The sequence below is a fragment of the Astatotilapia calliptera genome, chromosome 19 (assembly GCF_900246225.1).
Source record: "Astatotilapia calliptera chromosome 19, fAstCal1.2, whole genome shotgun sequence".
NCBI lineage: Eukaryota > Metazoa > Chordata > Actinopteri > Cichliformes > Cichlidae > Astatotilapia > Astatotilapia calliptera.
In genome coordinates, this window is record NC_039320.1 from 8,062,801 (window position 1) to 8,085,655 (window position 22,855).

A 22,855-nucleotide genomic window follows, 5' to 3' on the forward strand; every position below is an offset into this window, starting at 1 on the left:
GTGTTTATGGAGTCACGAGCTCTGTGCGCATTAAAATCGTTAAACTCACGTGCTTGTGTTTGGGTTTTCTCTCTTGTAGATAGGATTTCCTGGGTTCCTATGAGCCCCTCTATAACCCCCCCCCCCCCCCCCCCCCAATAGCACCCCAGTGAAAACCCGGTATGTTCAGGGACATATAGGAAATGAGTTATCAGCCACTTGTCACCGCACACTGGTACAGGGGTGTGTAGGATTAGCATAGTGAGCTCTCATAGCAACTTTACATTTTATTTTTCCTTCGCTTTCGAGAGGACACGTGAACCCAAACCATGACGGTAAATTGGCACTCACTGCATTAAAACCCTCAGAGGTCCTTAGGGACATTTATTGTCTTTTGCATTTTTAATTTTAAACCATTTTCACTGTGTTGAGTGGAATATAGCCAAATTTGTCAAAGAATTTTCTTTTTAATTATATTTTATAATTGTGGTGTAAATTCATTGAATTAGCCTAAAATGGCTAAGCTACAGAAATGCATCCACCTTAGTCCCTTTGGACAAAAATGTCCCCATTGACTTCCATTATAAACGCTATTTTTCACTGCAGAATTATTACCGTTAACATCTGGGTGACGGCTTAGGTTTCGTTTTTGTTTTGTAGAAGAGGCCTTAGAGTTGTAATTTTTTTATTTGTCCACCGGGTGGCGCCCTTGCTCCACATTTGATCCCTGCTGGAAAACAGCGGGCTGCTTAGAGAGACCTGCGGGAAATGAAGCCTCATTTCCGGCGTGCAGCAGCGGCTTCGCCCGCTGATCGGACGAAACCATTTTCGGCCCCTAGGACTGTGAGAGGGTGCTTTTTTTTTTTTAGTCAACAGGAAATGACGTATTTGTTGTCACGTGGTATCGGGCGTGTGTGCTGGAAAAAGGGGTCCCCGGTGATCGTGCCCCGGTAATCGTCGCGACTTACCCCGGCAAGATGCACTTATTTCGGCCTAGAGGAGGAGCATTTGCCGCCTGGAGACCATTTTCTGGTCCTGAAAAAAAAAAAAAAAGGCGATCGAAATGAATGTTGGTGCCAATCTTTAGTCCATCTAAAGGCCTAATTATAATAACAATTGAATATTACCTCAAATGGTTTTTTTGGAAAATATTCAAGTTTTATGTTTTTTGGGGCAAAAAAAGCAGTGCGCTCATGTGACGAAACCGGGATATAAAGGGTTAAAATCCGCGAAATGTAATTAAAACTTGACATGAATATTTCAAGGAGAAGTAGTTTTAAAAGACTGACCAATTTAAAGTGAAAAAAAAATTAATATTTAATATTTTTATTGCACATTTTGGGGAATGGACATAGGCTTAAAGGTGGATGCATTTTTTTTTTTTAATGTGCTCCTGCAAAAAAAATAATGGCAGGTCAAAATGAATTTTGGTGCCAATCTTTGGACCATCTAAAGGCCTAATTATAATAACAATCAAATATTACTTCAAATGTTTTTTTTGGAAAATATTTAGTTTTTTTGTTTTTTGGGCTAAAAAAAACAGGGCGTTCGTGTAATACAACTGGGATTTAAAGGGTTAAAACAACGAAAATATAATTAAAACTTTATATGAATATTTCAGGGAGAAGTAGTTTTAAAAGACTGACCAATTTAAAGTGGAAAAAAATATTAATACATAAGATTTTTATTGCACTTTTTGGGGAATGGACATTTATGTCCATTAGGGACCAAGGTGGATGTCTTTTTTAAGGATCTCCAAGGGTTTAACAGATCCTTAGGCTCCCCCCCCCCCTCCCCAATAGGTTTCTATTTATTTTAATTAAATAAATGCATAATTTTTCACCTATAATGTTTTTAAGAATACGCCCTGGCAAAAACAAATAAACACAAAAATATTTGACGAATTTCCTGTTTATATTATATTAGTATTATTATTTCTTAATCTAATTAAAATGTTCTATTATTTAGCTACTTTTTGATATTTTTTCTGACCGGCGCTCCAGACGTCATCTACCACGTGGTGTCTTTACCACGTGACCAACCCGGAAGCCTGCACCGTGTGTTTGGCATGTCAACATGTCTGAGAGGAGTCTCCTGCTTTAGAGCTTCATTTTTCTAACCGTAGGGTTTTTTTTCTTTGCACCATGGCGCAGGAGGTGTGCGGCCTGAAGGCGCAGCTGCGGGAGAAAGAGGAGGAGATCGCAGCTCTGAAGAACAAACTGGCGCAACTGGAAAAGGTGCGAAAGTGAATTCACGTCTGTGTATCGGTGTGTTTCGGTGTGTGTATGTGCCTGATTTCTTGTGTGGCATTAACGGTGCAGTTATAACGTGAGCATAATGGGAGCTTAGTTTAGTGACGATATCGGGGAAGGACGTTATGTTACTCCAACACCTCAGAGTTTATCCGGCTATCACAAGGTGTCGCCACAGCAACCAGCTGCATAATTAATATTAAATGCATCATTGAGACAAGAGTTCATATTCACCTGATCCTTACAATCTCAGAGTTTAAGATGAAAAGTTTGCATTAATTCTTATAAAATAAGATTCCCCATTGTAGGCGTCTAATTATTATATTATTACCTGACGTTTTTAAACCTTATTTTAAATAAAAAAAATCCCTAATATATTCATTTATGTGAGCCTACAATTTGTTTTCTCCATCTAACCATGTTTATTGATCGTTTATCTTATCTTCTAAATATGTCACCTATTTGTGCTTTACTTTAGCCTGCCTGTTATTAATTATTATCTCTTTCTAACATTTAATCTTTGACCTTTGCTGGTCAAACCTTTATATTTCCTCCTGTTTTCACATGTTTTGAGTTAATATCATTCAATCCAAAATCATCCATTTTTTAAGAACATTTTCTGTTCGCCCAGATGATCCAAAGTTTGGACATGATTTCTTTGACATTCCAGCTTCATGGATCAAATACTTTCCTGGATTTTTTTAAAGACTCATCCAACTCACTTTCTGACCTTTTTTCATAGACTGAAATCTTTTGAACATGAATAGCTGGAAAGCTGTCATGAAAAAGAGTGAAATGTTCAAGTGAACCAGGATCTGTAATTTAATATAAATGCATAAAACATGTCTGAGTACTGGCTCTTTAACATAAGGAAAAATCAAAGTAAAAATTCAATGAGAGTGGTCACATGGTGCAGCTGTAATCTGAGTGCAGCGATACATTTGTACATCAGAGTTTATCGAAAAACACAAAATACTTCAAAACCTTAAAAAACACATCTGGATTGATTTTAGAGGGAAACTGTGGAAGACTTTGGTGAATAAAAACTATGCAAATGTATTTGGTGTGACATCAGAGCCGAGCTGCATCGGTGGAGCTACATCAGAGAGTGACGCCCCTTACTCCGCTCACAGGCAAAGCGGCTCTCACCAACGAGGACATCATGCGGTACAGTCGACAGCTCCTCCTGCCCGAGCTCGGTGTGCAAGGTACGGATGGCTGCAGATTACACTCGTCTGATGTTCAGAGCATTGTACCAAGTGAGGACTGATTATCTGCAGGTCAGCTGAATCTGTCCAAGACATCCGTGCTGATTGTGGGCTGTGGAGGACTGGGCTGCCCCCTGGCGCAGTATCTTGCAGCAGCAGGTGTTGGTAGGTACGCTTGTTGATTAGAGGACATCACCACCAAAGTAATCAGCTCATTAAAAGTGGCGTTTACTTAAAATAATGTTGAGCCATAAAAAGTTAATTTTTGGTGAGTAAAACGATTAAAGCTGAAGAGACAAGAAAACGTACGGTATAACATTTAAGATTTAACATTTAGTGAATTGAAATAAGAGAGAGTTATACTACCTGTTTTCTCAGGTGGGGTGTCAGGCAAACTTTGGATGCATAATTTAAAAGTTTGTACCTTATGAGTATACTCATTGGTATCAGTGTTTGATGAGTTTTAAAGCCTTTCTTGCCTCCCCAGGTCGCCTCGGCCTGCTAGACTACGATGAAGTGGAGCTGAGTAACCTGCACAGACAGGTGCTTCATGGGGAGGAGAACCAGGGCCAGGCCAAGGCGCTCTCTGCTGCCAGTGCAGTTCAGAGGTACAGACTTGGTACTGTTTTATTGCTGCAATCAAGTGTCTGCATGTGAACAACTGCTAATATCTATGCAAGAAACCAGAGACTGGGTATTTCTCTTTTTAGTCCTGGTCACTTTAAGGAAGCCTTGGTTGCATGCAGGTAAGCGTGAAGGACTAAAACATAGTGCAGTGGCCACAAAACCACCGTCCTTCATCCCAGCACAGTTTAAACTCTTATTCTTCATTTAGTTCCTACATTCAACAACAGTAACGACATCTTACTTTGACATTTGCTGTCAGCCCTGCAGGCTCAGTCTGACACGATAGGCGACGGCTTCCCAGATTGCTCTCTGTGTACACTGCGTATAATTCGTGGTATGCAGATGTGTAGAGAATACCAAAATCATCTAGGACTTCAAGTATGAAAGATTTTTTGAGTATACTGTTACTAATCTGTCTAAAAATGCCCTCCCGCCCCGAACTGGAAACAGAGACCTTACTGTTTGGATATTATTAGTAGATGTTCAGTAACTGTGATAATTAGTGTATTTTATGCTTTGTGCAAACATTGGGCTGCGTTATAATGCACACCGGCGCTTTCCAGTCTCACCACAGGTTATATTTGGTTTTGTATTTCACCCCAGTCTACAAATATTTTGTAAACATGTTATTTTAGAGACAGCTGTTTTTGTGCCTTTTTGCCACACAGTAGGCCTTCTGTGGTTTCGCGCACACGTCTTTAACCTACGGCCACACGAGGGCGTCAGTTCGCTGACTAGCAAAGAACTGAAACATCAATTTAATGCTGGGCTGCACTTGTTCCCCAGTTTTATTGAGCCTTGTTGTTAATAATTGCTCTTTAATGATCGTTTCTTGCATGCACGATGCAAATGACGTGCGACTGTAATGTTTGTCAGTGTTTTTCCTCTGCGTTGGAAGTCGAGATGGCAAAGATGGAGAAGGAAGGAAGCACGAGCAGGTTTCCGACAGGTCTGCTGCCACAGTCGGGACTCACATGTTGCGTTTTTTTTGCTTTCTTGGCTCTCGTGCTGCTGCAGGACAGTTAAGGTGTTTGTATTAAATGTGCTGTTTATGCAGGACACAGACTTTATAGGGAATTACTTGAATCTGCATTTATCTCTGCAGGTTAAATTCCACTGTGGAGTGCATTCCCTACCACCTGCAGCTCTCGCCGGAAAACGCTTTACAGCTTATTCAACAGTATCCTCTATTGCACAGACCTCTACTTGTAAAATCATGAATATGTCACATAGCGGCTATCTGCCAAGTCTCGTTCTGTGATTACTTATCAGCGCACATGAAGAGAAATTCAGAAGAAGCTGTAAGTAATGCGTGTCTGATAAACCGCGAGGACGCCTTGACTTCACTGACCTCATATATGACATTGTGGCTGATTGCTCAGACAACGTCCCCACTCGTTATCTGGTGAACGACGCCTGCGTGCTCAGCGGCAAACCTCTCGTGTCGGCGAGTGCCTTACGGATGGAAGGGCAGGTAAGGTAGAAGGCAGACCCCCGTTTTCCTCATCGGTGCAGTGGGTACAGTATGCGGTATCTCTTGTGTGTCTGCAGTTGACGGTGTATAACTACCGTGGAGGCCCCTGCTACAGATGTCTGTATCCAGTGCCTCCACCTCCAGAGACGGTGACCAACTGCTCTGATGGAGGAGTGTTAGGAGTGGGTGAGTCTTGTTCCCTCACCTTCCCAGAGGCCACAGTCAGTGTAAATGATCGTTCTTTATAATATTTCCCGCTTGTATTGAAGTTCCAGGGATAATGGGCTGCTTCCAAGCTTTGGAAGTCCTCAAGATTGCCTCTGGACAGGGCTGTATCCTTTTTTTCTTCACCTTCTTGTTATATATAGTTTAGTTATTGTGCTTCTTTGCATCTGAGCTTTTTTGCTTAGTCACCAGAATTGATTAACAATGAGCTGCTGAATGATAAGGAGGGGAAGGGAGATTTTTGTTTGCATTCTCTGAGTTGACTATTTATTTGCCATTGTCATGTTCTCGTGCTGGTACTGAGAGTCACGGGAGAGAATAGACGCACCCCGTCCTGCCTTCTGTATTGCATTGTTGTACTGATGCTAACACCTCCCGTGATGCGTCAGCCGGGAAAGTGTTGCACCATATTCCCAGCAAAATCCCCGAATGTTGCTATGGCTTTTAATGTACCAGTGGGAGACGTGCCAGACTCTGAACCTCTGAATCGAGCGACACGGTGCTTCTCAGAAGTAAGTAGCCTTGTTAGTAACCTTGACCGGGCGTGCCAGCTTCCTGCGGCCAGCAGCTGGTGATGTTTGACGCCCAAGATGCCAGGTTCAGGTCGATCAGGCTGCGGCCAAAGCAGGCCGGCTGTGCTGTATGTGGAGAAAACCCCAGCGTGACCCGGCTGGTGGACTATGAGGCTTTCTGTGGATCTGCTGCCACAGACAAGGTTGGTCATAAGAGAAACTCACGGAGTTCCTCATTTTCTGCAGTCACGCCCATTTACGGAGGAATGCTGGTTTTTGAAGGTTTCAAACGTGTTTCCTAAATCAACTTGATTTATATTAAAGTGACATTTTTAAAAGTGCAAATAATTATCCCTAATTCTCTGAAAATTCTCTTTTCAGTGCCGCAAACTAAACCTGCTGTCCAAAGAGCAGAGGATCACAGTGCAGGTGGGGATTATATAGTGCAGAGCGCTCGGTCATTGCGTGACTCCCTGTATTTAGTGCTGTTTATTATATGATTACTCACAATTTTCTCAGTTTTCATGCGCATTCATAAACTGATTGCATCTCGGTGCTGACCCAGCCCCAAATGGGAAATGACTTAAAATGCGCCTGTAAATTTTCTATGGGAAAGAATAACACGTTCTCTTTGGCACCGAGCGCAGGAGCGTGGATTGCATCTGTTTATGTTTCTGCAGAACTGCTGCTTTGAAACCCACTGAGTCATTTAGCACAGAGATGGGGATCATGATTGATTGGGGTGCAGCTGAGATTGTGCAAGAGGCTGCAGTTAGAAACAGTTTTGCTTCCTGTGAATTAAGGAAAAACTGTTAAAACGTTCATATTACTCTACAATTACGAGTCCAGGCACATGAGTAATTTTGGTTTCCCTGCTTACGTAGAAATCCACGCCTTTCCCCAAAAAGCGAAGCCGCACCTCTGTAATTGTAGCAGCTGGTAGTTTAAGTGTATTAAGGGCTGTTTTAATGTGATTCCAGGACTATAAATCGATAATGGACAGTGAAGAGCCCCATCTCCTGTTGGATGTACGCCCTCTGGTGGAGGTGGATATATGCCACTTAGCCTCCTCTCTCAGTATCCTTTAAGACACAAATCGTTCTGGCTGCACCATAATCGTGTATTTTCTCTTCGTGCGAGCCTCGTGTCTGTGTGGCTGTTCGCCTTACATTGCTGCCAGATATTCCACTCTCAAGTCTGGAGGAGAGGAAGAGGGAACATCTCCAGTTACTCCGGGAGAGAATCAGCCAGCTGAAGCACCAGATGGCAGGTGACTGCCAGCCGCCAGGTAACACAGCAAAAACACCATTTAGGGTGTGTTGTTTGAAATGAACGGGCACGTACAGTCACTTGTGCATATTCAGAGGCCACTGTGTAGTCTCACACTGCTGGGCCAGAGGCTTATTTTGGACAGCTAGAAACAGGCTGTAATGGGGTTGCTATGTGAGGCCTTTTCCAAAACAAGTACAGTCAGCCTGTGCAGCTGGCCCGCTTTACAGAAATTAACATTCAAAACATTATTTTGGTGACGTTCTTTAATCAGTGAGATAAATTTAGCCTGGACTTTACTCTGTCTCGATTTTTAAATATTCACCTGCTTGTACCTGATGTTGTGTTTCAACCAATCAAACGTAATGAGTCCACCAGTCTCTCTTGACTTCTCTCTCCAGTTTACGTGATCTGCAAGCAGGGTAACGATTCTCAGAAGGCCGTGCAGATTCTGGAGAAGATGAGTGGATCAGAAGTGGACCGTGTCACCGTAAAAGACATCTGTGGGGGCCTCACGGCTTGGGCGAGGGGAATAGACTGCACTTTTCCGCAGTATTAATGCATTTATTATGTTTTTACTGTTAATAAAGGCTGCTTTCTGTTTGTTTCTCTGTTGTTCTTGGCTTTCTTTTAACTGAGCATCCTGATTAGAGAGAGGCTGTTTGTAATGTTCTCAAATGAAAAATCTCACAATGCAGTGGAACTGTTGGACAATTTCCTGAAATTTGTTCTGTAATATTCCGAGTATTAGTTAAATAACATATTAGCCCTTCAAAGTTAATCTATTCATAGACAACGTCCCTTTATCTTAAGCCGAGCGCACTTTAGGTAATAAACCTCGACTTGTATGAACTCCTTCAGTGTCCCCTTGCGACTCTTGCTTCCTACTTGGGAGAGCCATTTATTACAATTCGATCCGGGTCATGTGGAGTAAAGTTTTTTTTTCTTTTTTTTTCTTTTGGCATGACCAAGTTGAAATAACGGAAAAGAAAAGGCACATGCGCACTGGTTCGAGCTCGAGCGGAGGCGCCATTGCTTCACATGGTGTGTAGTTCAAGTTTTCCTCCCCACTCATGGAAAGTCAGTTATGCGGACATAATAAAAAGACTCCAAGCCCCAGCGACGGTCGCTGCTCTTTTTCTCGTCGAGCAGGGGGAGTAGTCACAGCTGGAAGGATAATAAGATGCGCATGAATTTACAATCTGGAATAAAAGATAAGAGAAAATTAATGCACGGAGCGGCTCGTCTCAGCGAGACTCGCTGCAAAACTAAAGTTAGTATGTGTGAGCTGTGGGCTGTGCCGGAGTGCTTTCTGTGTGACTTGTAACAAAGTGCAGAAGAATAAAGTTCCGACTGTGCTTCCCTCACTTGATGGAGTCGAAAAGTTTCTTCAGCCCTCTCACAATGGATCGAAAAGCGCCCTGCGCCGAGAGCGAAGGTAAAGTATCCTGTAAGAAACGTTTAACTCGACGTTTGGCTTTAACCCGACTGTACCGGGAGAGAGAGTGTTCAGCGGCCAGGCTCAGAAAGCGCAGATTCGGGGCTTGTATAACTTGTTTTGCTGGCATTCTCGGCTCGGGTTGTGTTCTGCCAGCGAGCCAATCGAAAGTGGGAGGGGAGCAGATGTTCAGAAGCCTCGGTTCCAGATGTTTGTGGGGTTTGAATCCGTACAAACACACAAGTGATGCCCTTTATCGACGTTTGCGCGTCTTGTGGCCTGCTGTTTTGGCGTTTTACGCGCTCGCGTACAGTCGCCTACTTACAACTTTCTCACAGTTAGCACAAGTCGAGAAATGTAGCGAGAAAATTTAAAATAATTGAAATTATAGACAAGCCCCAAACTTTGGGGGCGTGCTTTGCTCCGAACCTTGCAGATAATAATAAATGACTTTATATTTGATTTGAAAAAGCTCTGAATAAAGATTTGTGACAAACGTAAAATGAAACGTCCTCTTAGTGAATCCAGCTCAGCGTCTTTACACTGTAAGAACAGCAGCTGATTCATTCATACACCCTGAATGCTTTTCACAACTGTTTTCAGATATGAGAATGCTTCTCGTTAAAAAGTAGTGTGTGTGTGTGTGTGTGTGTGTGTGTGTGTGTGTGTGCGTGTGTGTGGTGACAGGCTTCCTGTGGTCAGAGTGGATTACTGACTTCACTAAGGAGAAGGAACAAAACTCCAGGATATGAAGTGTGTTGCTGTGATTTCACTGCAGAGGCCTGCGTATTGTTCAGACACTTCTCCTCCATCACCTGTCAGTCTGGTGACAGAGCTCGGGCGGTGTGAGCTCCAGCGGGTGGATAGGCTGTTAGTTTGAAAAGGACAGTATCATTTTGACAATAAACTGACTGTTACTGATGAAGACCAAAGATTCCCCCTACCAGGAGTTCATCCACAGAAACCCAGCTGTGCTTTTTTCTGCCAGCCCTCACTGATTCCTCCACTGTTCAGACGTTTACGTTGCAACTGGAAGAAACCCAATGTCTGCCTCCTCTCCCCCATCCTTACCTCGAGCCTTCCTCCACTCTGTCCATCTGCACCACCCGTCCTTGCCATCCACCCCGTCTGGACCCATCTACACACGGCTGTCCAACGGCAGTCACAACGCCCCCAGCCCCACCAGCTCCCGCAGCTCTTTCCATGGGGTGTCCTTCCTGCTGCAGATCGGACTGACCAGAGAGACGGTGAACCTGGAGGCCAGTGACCTGTCGCTGTCTGCTGTGAAGGACCTGGTGTGCTCCATAGTGGATCAGAAGGTAGGGACGTCTTCATTCATTCTTTATTATACTTAACAGTCTATTTTCTGTCATAAAGGACGTGCTTCACCTTCATTGTTTTCTTTAATCTCTTCTGAAATGAAGTGTAATGCACAAAAACAAGCTCGCTATCTGCAGGGAGCTTGTTTTTCACAGTGCAGCCGTGATATCAGAGGCTCAAGAGGACCAACGTGACGAAGCACCAGCATGTGTTTTGCCATCTCCTACCATATTCATCTGTTTTGGTTTTGTTTTCCAAAGCAGACATCTGCGCCATGTGGCTCCCAATGAGTCAAACGCCGCAGAAGCATGCACACAACAGCATCGACGCTCCTCCAGTTACGGTCTACTAGCGCCTGTTATTTATGCTGCTGTGTAAGGTCACTGGACACGATGCAAGTGCAAGTACAAACTCATATGCACGCGCATATATGAAGTGGTTTTGTGCCCGCTGTGCATCTCGAAGCATTTTTTTTCACATGGTATTGGTGAAGGAGTTCAGCCTCAGCAGAAGAACCGGCTTTAAGCACAAGTATAGGTTGCATCTTTCAACAAACGAGTGCTGTGGCGCGTTTACCTCGCCTTACTTTCTATGTTCTTGTTGTTTTGTGGTGAAACTGGTCAGAAATTTATAGTCATACTGCATGTGCGTGTGTGGGCTCTTTTTATAATGTGTGAAGTAAGAATGAGGGTTAAACATTTTAATTTCCTTCATCTGAAACAACCTCATATAAGCACAGCAAAGCCGCAGTACCCCAGATGTTATGGCCGTCATGTGAAGTGGTTTTCTTGTCCATAATCATATAATAATTACAAAAAGGACAAAAATAGTATTTGGTATAAATTGGAAAGTTAAACACTGTATTTGCACAGTGAAAAAAATCGTAGTTCATATTTATCTGCTAAATGTGTGGCGTTTCTAACCATTTATAGGTGCTCTTATAGGTGCTGTACTTAACAGTTGTGAGGGATTAATAGTATGCAAAGCCTATTGGAATAATGAAATGGCTTCTGTGTGCATGCACATGTTTAACCTCTTGCAAATAATGATGATTACTCCATTTGTGTGTGTAATTATCATTGAGTGCATAAAAAGAGAGGGTGATTAAAAAAGCACTTTCATCAGCCACTAGAATCTGAACATTTATGTAGGTCAGAGCCGCGCTGGTCTTTGAAGTCATGATAATTACAATTAAAAAGGAAAAAAAAAGGAATTAGGAGCAAATTTGTGTGGAACAAATGGGAGACTGTGCGGGAGCTGTGTGCGCCGAGCCCGCGTCCTTTGCTTCGTGTTGTCCAAGTTGACATTCCAGAGGAGCAGGGTAATGTTGTTGTTCTTTACGAGGTCTGCTGATTCTCACTAGCTAGCTGGTTATGAACAGTTCTGGTTCACAGAGCAGAAAATCTCATCGCTGCACAAATTTGCATGGATCTCGTAACATATTGGTGCAGAATGTGCAACAGGAAAAGGTGAGGAAACACGATGCTTTAGAAACACACCTTAAAGAAAATCAGTGCAGCGCCTGCATTTTGAGTTGAGATCCAACCGAGATAAGGTCCGGCTTTATCTCTGTATCACATGCGTTCATTCAAAGATGGCGGGCAGTCTGATAAGATGTGCCAGGTGATTATAAAATTTATGGCCAGCAGTCATGCGAGCCTATAAACATCTGACCACGCTGTATATCTTTTCATCATAATATACTGTACATCATCACCACAGAACACATCCAGTCTGTTCATCCACATTAGTGTGCAGTGCTTCTATTAAACACTGCCAGAAGCAGTGCACTGCTTCAACTATTTCATGAAATCCAGCCATATGGCTTTGATATCAGTGGAAAATATGACTGTAGGCCTTGTGTGCTTTCAGTCCATCCCTGCCTTCTTTTCTAGAATATGCATGACAGCGGTGAGCGATACAGAGTCCGCTCATCCCGGCCAACTTTCCCAGCTGAGGATCTCTGACCTTAGCCGGTCTAGCCGTTGACAGCAGTCCCAGGATGTCTCCAGTCAGCACAACTTCAGGTGTCTGTCAGCGCGGCCGAGGCAGGAAAAAGCGTTCGACTTTATGTTGTAATATCTGCGCGGAGATGGAGTTTGGATGGAAGCGTATTCCCCCTCTGTGGTGCCGTTTCCTCCGCTGAGAGCTGGCCTGCTTCACCAAGTGACTCACCGCTCAGCCATGCAACAAACAGGGATGCTTATCCCAACTCAGATCTGTGCAGTTCAGTGTCAGCCTTTCTGCTGTGTCAGCTGTTGTGAGCTTTCAGTGTAGAATCTGGTTGCTTACAAACCACAGCGGATATAACATTGACGTCTTGTTAGTCGATACATTTGTATTCAAACGGCTGCACAGTCTGTCCACCTTTGTGCTGATCATCCAGGTCATGCCGCTGTGCCAGCAGGGCGGGATGGCAACTTGGATCCACTTTTCTTTCTCAGCGGTGTCCTTGAGCTCTTTTGTTTAGATAGCATAAAGAAGTCGATGCCCTACTGTCTGCTGTCTGAGCCAGGGTTTTTTCCCTTTAGACAGCCAGCTCCTATCTCCCACTGACCGGCTTGATTAGTAAACCAGGACTTAATGAGTCCCACTAACAGAATATCTTTTGAATTATTGCTGTTATTACAGGTTGTTGTGAAGGTTTTATGTGATCTGCCTCTTTAGACACACATATTGTCTCTAATCGGTACGTTATGTGCTTTAATATTTAAGATAGAAAAATGCTTGCAGCGCATCGCTCTGCACAAACACTCTTCTGCTGCAGTTGCTCTAGGAGGGTATCGTGAAATCTGCAGTCACATTCCTTTGGTATCTCCTTAAAGCTTGTGATCATAGCTTAAGGATGAAAAACTTGTTTTCTGATCAGCAGAGTGCTTTACTTTGCTATAGTTTTCCTTTTGAGCTCACTTTTATCTGGAATATACTGTATTTCTAGTCCAGCTGTGGCTCTGAATCATGCCTCAAAGGTTAATATTTAGTAAACTATCCTTATAGTATTGAATGAGTCTCTCTGTTTCACATGGGGTCGTGCAACCTTTTATAATAGCTGCGCATTGTATAGTTTTTCTTCGGCTCATTCTTCTTCCTGCTAAACACCCGACCAACCACATGACTTGGCTGCTTCTACAGAATAGATTTTCTTTCTGTTCTCTGTGTTGATGTGAAGTTGGTTTTGATAGTAGCGGTTTGGCTCGTAATTACCAACTTATAGTGGTTAGGTCAACCTTATTCTTGCGCACCCTGACGCTGATAAGTTCAGTCTTTTAGAGCAGCTTTTGTGGTCACTGCTCTTGCGATCTGCTGAATGCTTAAAAGTGTAACTTTTTTATTGTCACCACTTGGCACAAGAGCATCAACCCTAAGCCAGGCTCCTTGAAGACTGTGAGAAAGGAGGAGGGGAGCCAGCCGTAGGGTGGAGGAGACCAACCCCTGTCAGGGTACGAAGAAGCCCAGATCTAACCCCGCGATGGCTCCCTGATCACAGCCTTGTTTCACCAGCCGGGTCCCGACTCCTCTGGTTTTGGGGGTTTGATGAATGGCGTGAGATAAACATCCAAAGCGTCCAGTTGTTGAATGCTTCCTGTTTGGTGTCGCCCAAGTCCTCTCTAGCAGCCAGCAAAGGGAGCAGCGTCGGGACAAAAGTTCACGACTCCCAGTTAGCCAGCTGGTCAGCCTGGTGAGCCAGTCAGCTACAGAGCATTCTTCTTTGCCCAGGCATTTTTGGAGGATGATGTGATGTTCCTGGGTATGGGTGGGATTCGAGTGTTATGAAACTCAGACGCGTGAGGCTAAATTCTTGCTGTGGTCGGAGTGAATATTTGACAAGTTGTAAGGAGCGCTGTAATGCCGATTTCACGGTTAACACAGATTAGTTTTCATTCCTGTTCAACTGTATTTAGTGCAACAATAGAATTTTCTGATGAATGTCGGCAGCAGCACGTTTGATATGTTTGAATTTACAGGGGAACTTGGCATCAGTTAAAAGTTTCTCTATCAAAGGCGACGATAAAGTTTAGCAGGAGGAAGGAAATTAGATTTTATTTGGCACTGGAGATGGAAAGAGAGCATGTTAGCTTTATGAATACTTTAATTTAGCCCTTAGGATGTTGATGCTTTTTCACTACAGCTGAAAATGCAATGAAAGGCCTCAGCCGCAGGTTCCCCCATTGGTTTTGTCAGCACTGTAACTCCCAGTCTCTGGTTCAGAGCTCTGCAGCTGCCTCTGTAATTAGCCAGACAAAGACCTTTTTGAGTCAGAAATGGGCCGTGTTGGACAACACACAGGAAAAAAGCAAAGTATTATAAAAACAGAAGGGTTTGGATCGCTCTAAACCTTTGAGTAATATCACTTACATGATGCAAGGTAACAGCTGGCGAAGAAAACAAGATCAGCTCAGAATTCTCCTCCAAGATTAATTAGACTGAGTTGCAACAGTGCAGAAGATTTGTGTTGGTCTGCATTCGTACGTGTACGGGACAGCGAGGCCTGGGAATGGAGCCATTTTAATACCCGCGGGCTCCGCGAGATATAGAATCTGTCCTGTGCTGAGCGCACAGGAGGCCCTGTAGGAAGCATGGGCACATTATAAAAATGCTGTGCAGTGAAAGATTTGAATAATGACTAAAACTGCTGTCAGCAAACTGAGCTGGAGCTTTACAAACAATAAACCGAGCTATTGAACGTAACATGACGCACTCATGACAGTGACAAAACACTGAACAGGTTCCTGCCTTGCACTTCCTGTCACCACTGCACAGATCTACAAACAGCTGTCTATGTAGCTCCCCCTGTTAATACTGAACTTTTTCTTTGACTGCCATTAATAATTAAGAATTTTTTAATAAATCATGCTTTGATAATTGTTTTTTTGGTGGTTTTTGTTTTAAAAACACCTTTTCCAAAGGAGCTGTTTTTTTTCTTGACCAAAAAATATATATTTGTGCTACAGAAGCTACAAAACGATCGTATTAATCTGCAGTTTTTACTTCCTTGTTTGTTACATATTTAAAAACTTTCAAATGAAAAGAAAAAAAACACTTTCTTTCTGTATCTTTCTGTCTTTGATACATTTAGGATTACAGCTACAGTAATAAAGTACAAATGTGAGACCTGTTTATTTTATTTGCTTGTATCACTAACTCATAAATACCCCTTCTGGAAGAAAAGCATTGACAGAAAGGCAGAGGAGACATAAACAGGTTATAAGGGGAAGGAAATAAGAGGTGAAAACAGCATCAAAGAAGTGCACAGATGGAAAATGGAGGCTGCAGTTCACATCGACCAGCGCTAACCGAAACACATGGGAAATAAATCACCACCGTCTCCCTCGCTGCTTTTCTTTGACGCTATAAGGCCACATGTAAATGTTCCTATGAAGCTAGCTGACATGTTTCGCCCCAGAGGACGTCTCGACATCACACGTGTGATCTGCATAGGGCCAGACGTTTCCTGGAAAGCACATTGAGCTTCTTCTCAAGGAAAAACGAGTCTCTCCAGTGTAAAGCAAACTTTTGGCTTTTAGCCTTTTCCCCAACATTTTGGTGTTCGTTTGAAGGCACGCTATCGTATTCCAAAGCCATAGAGCCAGCTAAATGGATATCAGGATGGGATTGCCGAAGAACAAAAGTCCTCCATGTACAAATCAAAAGCCAACGTGCACGAGGAATCTATCAATTTCCCCAGTCTTGGAGTAATTTGTGGAAAAGGGAGAGAGAGAAGAAAAAGGAAAAAAAATATCTCTGAAGTTAAGTGAGCTAAGTAATTTCTACCATCTGCAGTGCACATTTCTACCGCCTTGCTCTCCTTTAAATGTAAAGTGGCAAGGCAGAGCACGGGGCCTGGCCGCAAAAGTCAGTGAATGACAGAGTGGAGAAGCGTGGTCCTCTCTGGGGAGAGGGGGCAGGGGAGGCTGGGACAGCCCTTGGCAGTCCCTGCTTGGGGTGCAGAGGGGGTTGTGGGCACTGCGTGGCTGATGTTCTGTGCCAAAACCATCAGTAGAAGCCACTTCTGCCACCAATCACGGCTTCGCCTTGGGCTGTCTGTGCTTCTTGGTTGCTCAAATGTCCTTCATCATATTTTAGCCAATGGTGGGAGATAACGTGGCATCGCTCCAATCCCCGCTAATACGGACTCAAAGAGCTCCATCGCAATTATATTAACGTGGCACGCAGGAGCACCGCAGAGCTATTTAATGCTCGTACATGCTGGTGACTTTGTCTTTGCAAAGCCAACCACATGAAGTGATTTAGGAGCACTTCCCGAGAGATTCCTCGAGTTTCCATTCATAAATTTGTTACCGTGGCATAACGGATGTCTTACTTCACCTATTCATGTATTCATTAACAGGCCTTCCTCTGTTGACCAGCTTCTAACTTGACTGCACTTGCTGACAATGTCAGCATACTTAGAGGACTTCAAGCATGACAAATGCTGAAGAGAAACAGTTAAAGCCGGTGTAGTGACGAGGACTCTGCGCTACACCACATTTGTCCGCTCGACGCAGTTAACCACTAATGTCACTTCTCTGACTCGAGGAGCTCGTAAACTGAAAATGCAGAAAGTTGCTTGTTTGTGACCTTAGCAGTTAACATCAGAACCGTGTGCACGTCACTGACTGACATGCAGTGGCCGTACAGTCGTATCACTTTGGCGTTATTATCGATCCCTGCAGCACGAGCACGTCACAGAGTGTCTTGTTCGCTGCTGTTTTCTCAGCGCTCTTTGCCTTTCCTGTCTCAGTGCAGAGAGTGATCTGTCAGACTGATAGGAAGGTGGCAGAGGAAGTGAAATTACATGTTGATACAACAAGAATACAACAACAAGCTCTCCGACTTACAATTGGGAAACGTCTCAAGAAATGCACATCTATGAAAAAGCAGCACCCCAGGCAAAAGGGAAAGAAAAGTTTGGTTTGTTTGAACATTTCTGAATGCAAGGGGAGCAGTCAGCCACTTAATTTGGGCTCCTTTTGTCACTCTGTCTCGTTCTTCAGCCGTGCTTGCTGGTTAGTTCCCCTCAGAGCCGCTCCCTGTTTCCATATTCTCTCTGCTCCTGCTCTCCAATCTGCTGTGGTCGGCAGAGCAGCACAGCCCGTTCACTTTGTGTGCCTGCGTTCAAATGGCTTTTCTCTACCCTGCACTTGCTATTATTCTTGTCTGCGTGTTTAAACATTTAGAGAAATTGCCTCTCGGTGGCTGTTTTGAAGGAGGTGACAGCTAGAGTGTTGGAATTCGGCCGGACTGCTTATTTAGCTTTAGTTTTCCCTTTTCAGAGGTACATTTACGCGAAACTGTGTGAAACAAAGGCATGTCTGTAAAAGCAATTCTTCACTGTTACTCGAGAATAAAGTAAAGCTTATGCAGCTAGTCCTGAGCTACTTTCTGCTGCAGAGCCCACAGCAATTATTAATGCTTTTGTTGAGCAACAGCAGCCTGTTTCTACATCCTGCCATTATTGCACACCTTCTGACCTTTTGCTCTAGCAGAACAAGAGAAAGTGCAGTTGCCATCAATCTCACAAAAATCCCCCCCAGGTTCACCTGTTTATTTGCCCCCTGTGGAGGTGAATCTGGCGGCCCTCTCTCGCTTCTCCAGGTCACAGAGAGGAGATGGAGTATGTGCTGCAGTATATCTTTGGGGTGGAGGTGCTGGCTGAGGATCGCAACGGAGCAATAACTCATCAGTGGCGTGCGGGGGCCTGGCCAAGCATGTCTTAGATCACACTGCTGTCTTCCTGCGAGGCCTTAGATCCTGTGACTCAGCCTTCCTCTCCTATGCCTGGCCTCTGGGCGCTGTTGCATATAAAACCCGCACACAGAGATGCTTGCTGGCGCACACCCACACGTGTTGGAGATGCGTCACTGAAGAGGGATGAGGCAGGTTCTGTCATGCATGTATAAAAAAAACTTGGTGTTGTTCGGTTGGAAGCCGCCTGGCTCTCGTTGAGGATACAGTGGCTAGTAACCAAGCAGTGACCTCACCACCATTATCTCGACTTCATTGCAGCGCTTTTGTTCTTAAGGCCAAATAACGATAGAAGGGCATTGTTCCTCCACATCCAGAAGAGCCTGCTGAAATTACTATAGGATTTTCTTTGGAGTGCTTCACAGCTACGTTTGATAAAAGCAGGAGGACGTTCTGCTTTTGTGGTTGATGTAAATCGGGTAAGGGGTATAGCTTTCCCAGAGTCTCTTGGTGATTGAAAGAGGTCTAGAATGACAGGTGTAGAGTTTTCCACTGTGCTGTGGTCTGGAACAGGCAGCTGACCTAAACTCAGTGGTTAGACTTGCAATTCCTCCTAGTCCGGACCAGAAATGTAGATGCACACATGTTCACATAGATACACAGATATACGCACACAGCCTTCCACCTACAAAAACAAGAAAAGCAGCAGTGAATTAATTGCATCTGTACGTTTGGCACCAATTCAGACCCGTGCATTCATCATCTTGCAGAGCGTGTCAGCTACGGCTAAACCAGGCGCAGATTTATGTGAAAGTACACAGGGTGAAAAGCTGTTTAGTGTCCAGAGACGCTGGTCAAACTGCGGCCGCACAAAGAAGCAGAGTGAGTCTGTCTTCTGTGCAAAGTGGGGGCTGCGAGGGCTTTGAAGGAGCTGTGTTTCTGTGTCATGCATGCTGAAATTTGTCAGATATATTTAAACAAAATCAGGCATGTTTCTATTAATATGAAAAACTTGCTGCTGTGTTCCATGATGACACAGCCTCATGCAGTAAAAGCTATGAATGAACCATGAGTCGTATGCGACCACATGGAAGAAAACACGTTAGTCAGCCTCTAGAGTGAGAAAGTCACAGCTTCTCTTGCTGCTAATTCACCACGTGAGTTTCCTTTCCGTTGCATGCGGCTGCTTCTGTCGATTACCCCCAGTGAAGTCTTCCTTTTGCAGTAGAAAAGGAGCGGACGTCGCCAACACATCGTGAACATGTTATGGAGAGTGGTGGGATCCATTTGCTTAATCTGAAAAAAATGTGCAAAGATTCCTTCTTGAGTGTAAACCATTTGAGGGGAGTGCTTCTTCAGTCAGCTGCACGTACCTTTCAAATCCCTTCCAACCCACTTTTACTTCTGCCTCCAGCTGCAGCGTGTTGTTCTTGGCCTGTGCATGCAAACGGAGGAGCAAACAGTTTTGCTATAGAAATCAGGCATGCACTCGGACGGTTTCGTGCACTCGGACGGTTTCATGCACTCGGACGGTTTCGTGCACCGGCTGCAGAGCAGAAGCGAAGCACTTTCTGTGCATTCGCCTGATTCATCGTGGACCGTTTATTCGAGCTCAGTCGAGTCATGCTGGTTCTGTATAGATGACAGAGTCTCTGAAACATGTAGAAATAATCCTATATGAAAATGTTTTGCCTTATTAAATCGGTCGACTTTATACTCGGTCGTCTCCAGCTTTATTTTGAAGTTGCCTGAAAATCAGTGACGTTACAGCTTTAAGAGATGAAGCTCAGCCTGGACAGATCCAGGCTAGATTTTTCCACCTGATTCCGGTATTGAAAGTATCAGGATGGGATGTCGATCTGTTCCTTTAATACCGTGATATCAAAAGCGTCACGCCTCCTTTCGTGTAGCCATGTGGTTTTCATTCCACTGCACTTGCTCCTTGTGTGTGACATCACTCAGAGGTGCAATGCAACATGTGTCGTTCAGCATGTGAATTTCATTCATGTGTTTGTTTGTTTATGTATTGGTGGTTATGGGAACGCTCGAATTGACTCGCAAGATCTTTTCTTACTTCCTGCATTTAGTGGGATAGACTTTCTCTGCTGCATAAACCTGGTAAGAAGCACGTTACTTAATTAGCTTGATACTGTGAGGACATCTTCACCATCAAAGTGAATCCATTCAGCTAAAGTGAATGGAAACTGTTACTGGAGGAGCCAAAACACATAATGTTACAGAAGACAGTGGAAAGCCAGAGTGTTTCCAACATGCCCTCTTCTGACGCATCCGTCCAAGTGACAAATTCATTATTTGGCTGCCGTCGTTGCCCACATCTAGTGCTCTTGTAATTTGCAGTGCATGAGTGACTTGCGCCATGCTGTGTGGAAAAAAATTGCCTGGTATTACATTAATAATGTGCAATGAAAACAAATACAATTCCACTGTTGACTTTAATAAATGAACAAAGTTTCCACATCGCGTTTGATGTGACTCGAAGAAAGTAATTACACAGCTTTCCTCCAAGATTCGTGTGAGCACATAATTGGATTTTCCAATGCAGCCGTTGGACTAGTTGAAGTATTGAAGTGTATTTTCCTCTGTTGTGGGAGTTAAAAAGCACGTCAAAGTCAAACAATGGTTTCCCCATTGTTTTGACATGAAAACACTGTTGTCCTATTTGTGAAATCCTCACTACAGTCTGTCGGTTTCACAACAGACTGCGGAGCTCGTCGGCACAGCGCGCGCTGCCTTTTAAATGTGCAACGCATCAGAATGAATCAAGTCAGGATTGTAGCTGTTAACCCAGTTTGAACAGATGCCGTCTTTTCTTATTGGCCTCTCATTATGATGCTCGCTCAGATACAGAGCAACAGAAAACATCGTCTTGTGTCTTCTGGTTCGGTGTCTCTGGGCCACAGCGATCTGTGCCTTAGCACTGTTAAATAATTACAAGGTTATCAGTCAATAGATTTATTTATCTGCTGAATAAAAGCACCTTGTATCATGCCGATCTTGTGACAGTGTTTATCTTGCCACCTCGAGCAAAATAAACAAGAGTCTTTTACCTCCTGACTCTGGTTAAATGTTTCACAAGGATCCCGATGAAACGTTTTAGGTTGTGTTGGAGGTTAGATAATCTTTTACCCTTTGCTTCTGTAATGTTTTTACATATCTGTGGTTCAGTATAAGAAAATCCATTAGTTTTCACATTTACACCGGAGAACGCTGCCCTGGCCTTTAAGTACATATCTGCTCAAGGACATTGCAGAGGAAACATCTACAGTTTCCAAGCTGGATGTAAAGTTTTCCGTGCGCTCTAGCATTTTGTTTCTCTTAAGGTGACCATTTGATTGAAATGCTAAATAATAGTAACCGACTTCAGTCTCATATCTCATGTAGGGAGGTGAAGTTTGACTTTTAGAAAAGCAGTAAGAATCTGGACACCTGGAAGACCTGGGCTCTGTTTGCTTTTTCTAAACTATCCTGCTTCTGGCCATATCTGATTTAGTTATTTGCAGTGTTATAAGGAAAAATGGCACAATCGTTTGAGTCAGAGTATCCAGAAATATTCACATGACCATGGGATGCCAGATGTAACAGGACCTTTTTTTAAATTTTGGCATTTTATAATCCTTTTGCCAGGAAGACTATTTAGAAAGCTTCTCGTGTCGGTGCCCTGAAATGAGAATGAATGAAATTGGCTATAATAATTATAATGTCAGCTATTCTGTATTTTACAGTTCTACAGTTTTCCTGAGTATCCGTACATTTTGCAGCGTCGATGAGACAAATATGCGGTTTCACGTCAGCGTTGTCAAACTTTAGCCATACTTTTCTTACTTTCCATAAACCACAGCATCAAAGGATTAATCAAGAAAATGACAACTAGATGAAAATAACCGTGGTTTGCAGTTCTGCATTCTTGTGCAGTGCTGCGTGTTGCACACGAGCAGCATTGTTTCCATCGTCCAACTTTTATCTCCGGCGCTGCCATGATGAGCTGGACGTTTAACTGTCGCTGTCCTCCACGTCTGTCTGGCCCGCTGCCACACCAATAAAGGTGTTAGGCAGCCCGAGGTCAAGCTGCATGCTTTTCCTTACTGCGAACACGCGGCCATCTGTCAGAGCCTGCGCGATGCTCTTAGCGCCGCTTCACCCTCACATGCAGCGAAACACAAATGTTTAACCACATAATCAGGTGCACGCCATCCTGTTTCACAACAAACTCATTGTCCTCTGTGACTGAGGCCCTCGTGCAGGAATTGTACAGCAGCCGCACAGAATACATGAGCTACGACTTGTGATTCATTTCACTCATTTATCATTTTGTGTCTGATAGGAATAAGCATCAATATTCCTCAAAGCTACACCTTTTTTCTTTTTCCAGTCAGATCATTTTTTCTTGGCCGTCTTGAGATAATTTGTTTTTGGCTTCTAATAAAATGGGACCATATTTCAAATCTGTCCCGCTCTTTCCTTCATCTCCTGCCTCTTACCCTCTTTCCTTACAGCAGGATTTAGCATATCAATGGCGGATTAGTTCGTTTAACAAAAGCTTACTACTGCAAAGCCCCTTTCCACTTGTCTTTCCAGCCTGACTTGTGGACCTCACACAGCTTCTCCTCGCCGGGGTCTTTGGTGTACGTGTGTGGTCGCGGCTGCTCGGCTGAATGGACTCTCGTTCGAAGATGACAAAAGACGTGCTTAGTCACTACGGGCTTCGGAAATGTATGCAGCAGCATGTGTGGGTGATGGTGTGTAAGGACGTATATGTGCACAGGCACACGCTGGAGGTGAATGGTTTATTTTTACATGCGGGAAGGAGAGAATGTATAAATGCAGTGCTTTATACGTCCATCCAC

General features: G+C 43.8%; 2 protein-coding genes across 3 annotated transcripts in view; both read left to right on the forward strand.

The window, feature by feature from the left end:
* The first annotated feature begins 1,992 nt into the window (after positions 1-1,992).
* mocs3 (molybdenum cofactor synthesis 3) lies at positions 1,993-8,149 on the forward strand. The gene is made up of 13 exons (XM_026151625.1): positions 1,993-2,216; positions 3,307-3,439; positions 3,512-3,604; positions 3,927-4,047; positions 5,172-5,246; positions 5,423-5,540; positions 5,618-5,726; positions 5,810-5,872; positions 6,317-6,480; positions 6,659-6,706; positions 7,258-7,354; positions 7,458-7,565; positions 7,948-8,149. Exons 1-13 carry the CDS (start codon positions 2,124-2,126, stop codon positions 8,103-8,105), a joined length of 1,380 nt encoding a protein of 459 aa, XP_026007410.1. The 5' UTR covers positions 1,993-2,123; the 3' UTR covers positions 8,106-8,149.
* Positions 8,150-8,214: 65 nt separating this feature from the next.
* prkd3 (protein kinase D3) overlaps positions 8,215-22,855 on the forward strand; it is a 35,369-nt gene continuing 20,728 nt past the window's right edge. For both annotated transcript variants that reach the window (XM_026151623.1, XM_026151624.1), the window contains exons 1-2: positions 8,215-8,984; positions 9,672-10,303. In XM_026151623.1, the coding sequence (XP_026007408.1) occupies positions 10,028-10,303 (276 nt within the window). In that variant the 5' untranslated portion in view covers positions 8,215-8,984; positions 9,672-10,027. The remainder of the gene's footprint in view (positions 8,985-9,671; positions 10,304-22,855) is intronic.